Genomic DNA, 5,257 nt, shown 5'->3' with positions numbered 1-5,257 from the left:
CATTAAGAGCTCAGGATCCAGGGGGCCATTTGAACATTTAAACCAACTTTTACGGCACAGGTGGATGTTGGAAGAATTATTATATGGATTAATATCCACGGTATTAAGTACAGGACCGATGGGGGACGGTGTCTGCGGTTGAGGTGAGGGATTTAGAAGGAGGGAAGGGAGAGGTAAGAAATCAAACTGTTGTATTTTTTCCTGCAGACTTCTGAACAGTGACTGCTGTGAGGAGACCAGAGCAAATCCCATTAGCTAGGTCTCAACTAGACAGGGGTCTTGAAGAGCTTGCTCAGAGCCGCTTTGGAAATGTCTCCAGTAAATATGACCAGGGACCTGACACCTTCATCGGGTCAAGGGATACCCCGAGACGGCCCTAAATCGGAGCTGCCCCAGTCTGTACTGGCCCCAGGAGCCCCCCCTGGTAGGCAAGACGGTGACTCTGAGACCTGGCACGTCAGCTTCAGAGCATTCACCGGCTCGCAGGAGTCGGACCCTGTCAGCGACCTGAGGAGGCTCTGGGAACTCTGCCACCTGTGGCTGCGGCCAGACCTGCACACCAAGGAGCAGATTCTGGACAAGCTGGTGATGGAGCAGTTCATGATCTCCATGCCGCTGGAGCTCCAGGCCCTGGTCAGCGAGAGTGGGGTGGAGAGCTGCAGAGACCTGGAGGCCATGCTGAGAAGCGACCCCAAGAGCCCCAAGAAGTGGGTGAGTCGGAGCTTGGTGCTGGCGTGCAGGGAGAGCAGGTGTGGGGCTGCAAGGTGGGGTTGGAATGGGAGGGTGTAGGTCATTGGTTCTCAAATGGGAGAGAGTATGTCCCCCAGGAGAACTCTAAGGGCATTGCTGGCTGTCACAGGGGGAGGAGACGCGGCTGCTATGGCATCTGGTGGATGGAGGCCAGAGACGCTGCTAAACATGTTAGCATGCACAGGACGGGCCCAGCACAGAGCCATCAGCTCCAAGTGCTGACTGTGCCAAGGCTGGGAAACCCTAGTCTATGTCGTACATTAGGCAAAGCCAGCCATCGGCTCTTCAACCACGTTATGTCGCACAAGACATGGATGGGAGGTATGTATTGAGAATTTTCAGCACGCCACATTATCCTGATTAATCAGTCGAGGTGAAGTGGTTGAAGATCCAACAGACGGGCCTCTGTCCCCTGTGAAGGCTGAAGAAAATGGGGTCATGGGATTGAAGGCTGCCTCTGCGGCCATTGAAAATGGTTTCCAAGCGCCTCTCGTTTGGAAGTGGGGAGGAGAGGCGAGACTGGGGACGCGTGCACACCTGTTTATGGGTAGGTGACAGAAAGGATGTTGAGGAAGTCGGTGTCTCCTGCTCCAGCCTTTCACAGAAAAGGGATCGGAGAGAGAATTAAATTAAGTCCAAGTGACTGTTTTCTCGTGTTCCCAAGAACAGGTGGCCCTGTAAGTGGGAGCTGGGTGGGATGACTTACTTCTTTCTTGGAGCCCTGTTGAGAAGGGCTGTGACCATCTCAGAAATTCACTCGGTGGTCTTCTGAGGATAAGAACTGTGGATGAGGACTGCAAGAAGCTTGACGTTCTGTGACCGTCATGGGGGAAGAGCAGACAGAGGACTTCCATTTGAGGAAAGCCAAGTGGCCAAGGGGCGGCCAGCGTTTTCTGTAAAGGCGTCCATAGTGAATACTCTGGCTTTTGGGGGGGTCATGCGGTCACATGAGCTCTATCACATTCTTCGAGTTGTTTCATAAAAAAGGGCAAATACCATTTCTGGTTGGAGGGCCATTTAAAAAAAAGAGCAGGCTGCCGACCCCCACCTTTGAACATCCCAATGGGAGATTTGAAGACTTGGAAGTCGCCAAGCAATGGGACACAGCGTTGGACTCCTGCTAGGAAAGTGTGTCTAGGGGGAGGAGGCCAAGTGCCCTAACGTGTGAGGTCTGGGTAAGATGGAGAAAAGAGGGAATAAGAGAACAGAGAGCTCTGAGATGAAGGCAGGGAGCATGTGAAGGCAGAGCCAGCACCGTAGTCAAACGCACAACTAAGTGGCCCTTGTGGCCAACCGTGCTTCCTGGCGCTTTACACATAATTAACACGACGCTTTCAATAACGTGAGGAAACTGGTGCACGGACAGGATTCACCCGTGAGCAGGTCTCCCAAGAGCGGCTGGACATCCACCCCAGTCTGGGCAAAGGGTTTCAGGAGTCGCCCTGCCCTCCGGCTCACGGGGACAGTCCAGAGACTCAAGGGCAAGGGAATCTGAAGCCAGCCCACTGGCTTTTGTAATTTCTGATATTGCCAGAGACCCTCTTTTAAGATTCATTCTGTTTGAAAAGAGCAGCTACAGGTCAGGGAGGTGAAGGGGACACGCTGCCATGGTAACCAGCGCCCCTGCTGCTGCTGGGGGTGGGGGGCGCAGGGGGCCGGCGGTGGGCTTTCAGCTCCTCCCAGATCGGCAGTGGTGCCGCCTGGCGCCGGGTCCTTCTCTGCTCTGGGGCCGTCCTGTGCGTCGCATCTCAGGGTGTCCAGCAGCAGCCCTGGGCTCCACCCACCCATGTCAGTGGCTACCTCCCCAGTTGTGAAAATCACAAAACAAGGACAAAAGCAAGATCTCTGGTCATTGCCAAATGTCCCAGAAGGTCATAGTGGCTCCCGGGTAAGACCAGTGGAGTAGGTATGACTTCCGTGGGAACAAAGCAAGGGCGAGGGTCGATTCCACCTCAGCCCCTGGGAGCACTGGGCCACGATGGCCGCTATTTCCAACGGGCAACACCAGCAAAGCGCGGGTGTGACGGCGGGCTGCACACAGAGCAGGAGAGCTCCATTCCTGGTCCCACAGCCAGGCTGACCTTGTTTTATTCCCCCGCATTCCCCAGACCATAGTCACCATACAAGGACAGAGATTTCTTCTGCGAAATTCAGATGTTCAGATGGCCGAAGCTGAGGACAGTGACGCAGACAACGTGATGGACTTGTCCCAGAAGCCCCAGCCCTCAGTGAGCAACATGCACCCAGAGCGCAGCCAGGGGGTCGGCCGAGAGCCACGGACTCTGCCAGGAATCAATGAGATGTCAAGGGGGCAGGTGAGTGGGACGCCCACCTGGACCGCTGGGCAGAGGCAGGAGAAGGTGCAGGAGGCAGCCACAGGCAGCGTGGCCGGAATGACTGGGATGTGTGGCACAGGACAGACCTGGACCAGCTCACTCTGGGGATGCCCGTGGGGGCAGTAAATCCCGAGGCATTTCTGAGCCAGTGTGGGGAATGAAGGCCCATCAACCTTTGTCCCTCCGCCATTAAGGCTTTCAGCAGTAAGAGTAGGGAGAGGGAGAGGGGCTCAAAGAAACGATGCCAGGTCAGCTTGCCGCAGGTCGATGAACTAACTGAAAGCTAGTTTTTCCTCTGCCAATTTCCTCAAAAGGCACTCCATGAAATGGTAATGGCCAAAGGAGCAGTTTTCGGAATATTGTCAATTCCTTAAATGAAAGGAGCCCTTTGGCCTCCCCAAAGCCATCCGCAAATGTCCGGAGACCTTTCTGGTTGTCAGCCTGGGGGCTGGGGGCAGGTGCTGTTGGCCTCTGGTGAGCAGGGCCCAGCTGCTATCACCCTGCCTCCCGTGGACGCCCCCACCACAGAATCATCCAGCTGCATTATCCACAGCACTGCTCGGGGAGACTGGACCTCGAGTCACTGTGCTTCCAGAGTTAGGGGCAGGGGATGATGGGTGACCTGGAGAGGTGTGCCTGGAGAATTAAGAGGAGAAACTGTAATGTAGGGGCTTGATTGAAAGGTGTGGTGGGGACAGACTGACCACAGACTGGGGAGTCAGGCGGTTATCGGGGTGACGGGGTCGCCCAACACAAGTCCGGGCATACCCACCACCCTATGTTGTCAGGAAGTCAGTGTCTCAGATCAGGGAGATGGGAAAGAAGAGACAGGGCTTGCCAGGCCCGGGAAGACAGGCGGTCACAGCTCCACTTGGCTGTCTGATACCAGGGACAGGAAGTTCTCCTGCCAGAGACCATGCCTGCAAAGGGAGGCCTGGGGGGCCCGAGACCCCAGCAGACCTTGGAGAGGGAGCTGATGGAAGGCAGGGAAGAGCCCCAGCTTCAGAAGGGCCCCGGTGAGTATGAGCGCTGGGAACTCAGGAGTGAGTGGCCCTTCCCACGCCGGGTGTCCAGCATCACCACCTCCTGGGCGGGAGCTGGTGCTCAGGTGCGACACCTTCTCCATCGCCTCCTCTTCCGGAGTCCAGCCATCCAACCGTGAGGTCTGCTGATGGAGTTCTCCGCTCTAATGAGCCTGGCGGTTGGAAATGCACTTCATTAAATGTTAGGTGTTGAATCCCCTCTTTTCGTCTGGGAGGGCAGAGGGTGGGAGGAACCCCCAGGAAGTTGCTGGTTCTGAAGTGTGGCTGCCCACCTCCCCCTGCATCTCAGGGACAGAAGATCTGGCCCCAGGCGGGAGCCCGGGAGAGTCTCACGAGCGCCCCAGAAGCTCCCAGAGGAGACGACCGGACTCCGCCCCCAGTTCCCACGGGACTCAGGAAGGAGCCACACGTTTGGACAGAGTGGGAATCCGGGGACAACCTGGGTCCGGTTCGGCCCGGTTCCAGTGCGGGGAGTGCGGCAAAGGGTTTCGGTACTGCTCTCAGCTCAGCATGCACCAGAAGACACACACCGGGGAGAGGCCCTTCGCCTGCAGGCTCTGCCACAAGGGCTTCCTCCAGCCCTCGGACCTCCGCGTGCACCAGCGCACCCACACCGGCGAGAGGCCCTTCGCATGCGCACTCTGCCCACGGCGGTTCGCCCACGACTCCACGCTGCGCACGCACGGCAGGACCCACACCCACGAGAGGCCCTTCCGCTGTGACACCTGCGCGAGGGCCTTCAGCCACAAGGGGAACCTGCACGTGCACCTCCGCACCCACTCCGGGGAGCGGCCCTACGCGTGCGGCCCCTGCGGCCGCTCCTTCCGGCAGCTGGGCACCTTCAAACGCCACCAAAGGGCGCACTGCAAAACGGCCGGGCAATGACTTCCAGGGCCCCCGCCCCAGAAGGCAACGGCGGTGCCTCGCGGCCCGGTACCGTCCAGTCTGGTCCAGTCTGGCATCGAAGCTCTGGTGAGGTTCCGGGACCAGCGGGGTTCCCAGAAGCTTCCTTGTGAGGGGCCTTCAGCGGTTCCCTTCCCTGCCGGTTTGCCTTTCAGTCTGACTCAGGTCGCTGTTCTTCCAGCCAGTGCGGTCTCCCGCGTTTTTTTGTATTTAATGATTAAACGG

The 5,257-nt window shown here is 57.6% G+C and overlaps 1 protein-coding gene across 1 annotated transcript; it reads left to right on the top strand.

The window, feature by feature from the left end:
• Positions 1-324: 324 nt before the first annotated feature.
• LOC108383762 (zinc finger and SCAN domain-containing protein 5B) lies at positions 325-5,014 on the top strand. Its single transcript, XM_073226333.1, has 5 exons — positions 325-711; positions 2,859-3,065; positions 3,976-4,102; positions 4,161-4,244; positions 4,419-5,014. Exons 1-5 carry the CDS (start codon positions 325-327, stop codon positions 5,012-5,014), a joined length of 1,401 nt encoding a protein of 466 aa, XP_073082434.1.
• The last annotated feature ends 243 nt before the right edge of the window (positions 5,015-5,257 follow it).

Source organism: Manis javanica, chromosome 17, assembly GCF_040802235.1.
Source record: "Manis javanica isolate MJ-LG chromosome 17, MJ_LKY, whole genome shotgun sequence".
NCBI lineage: Eukaryota > Metazoa > Chordata > Mammalia > Pholidota > Manidae > Manis > Manis javanica.
The sequence above is the reverse complement of the archived record's forward strand: the minus strand, read 5'-3'. Positions and strand labels throughout refer to the sequence as shown.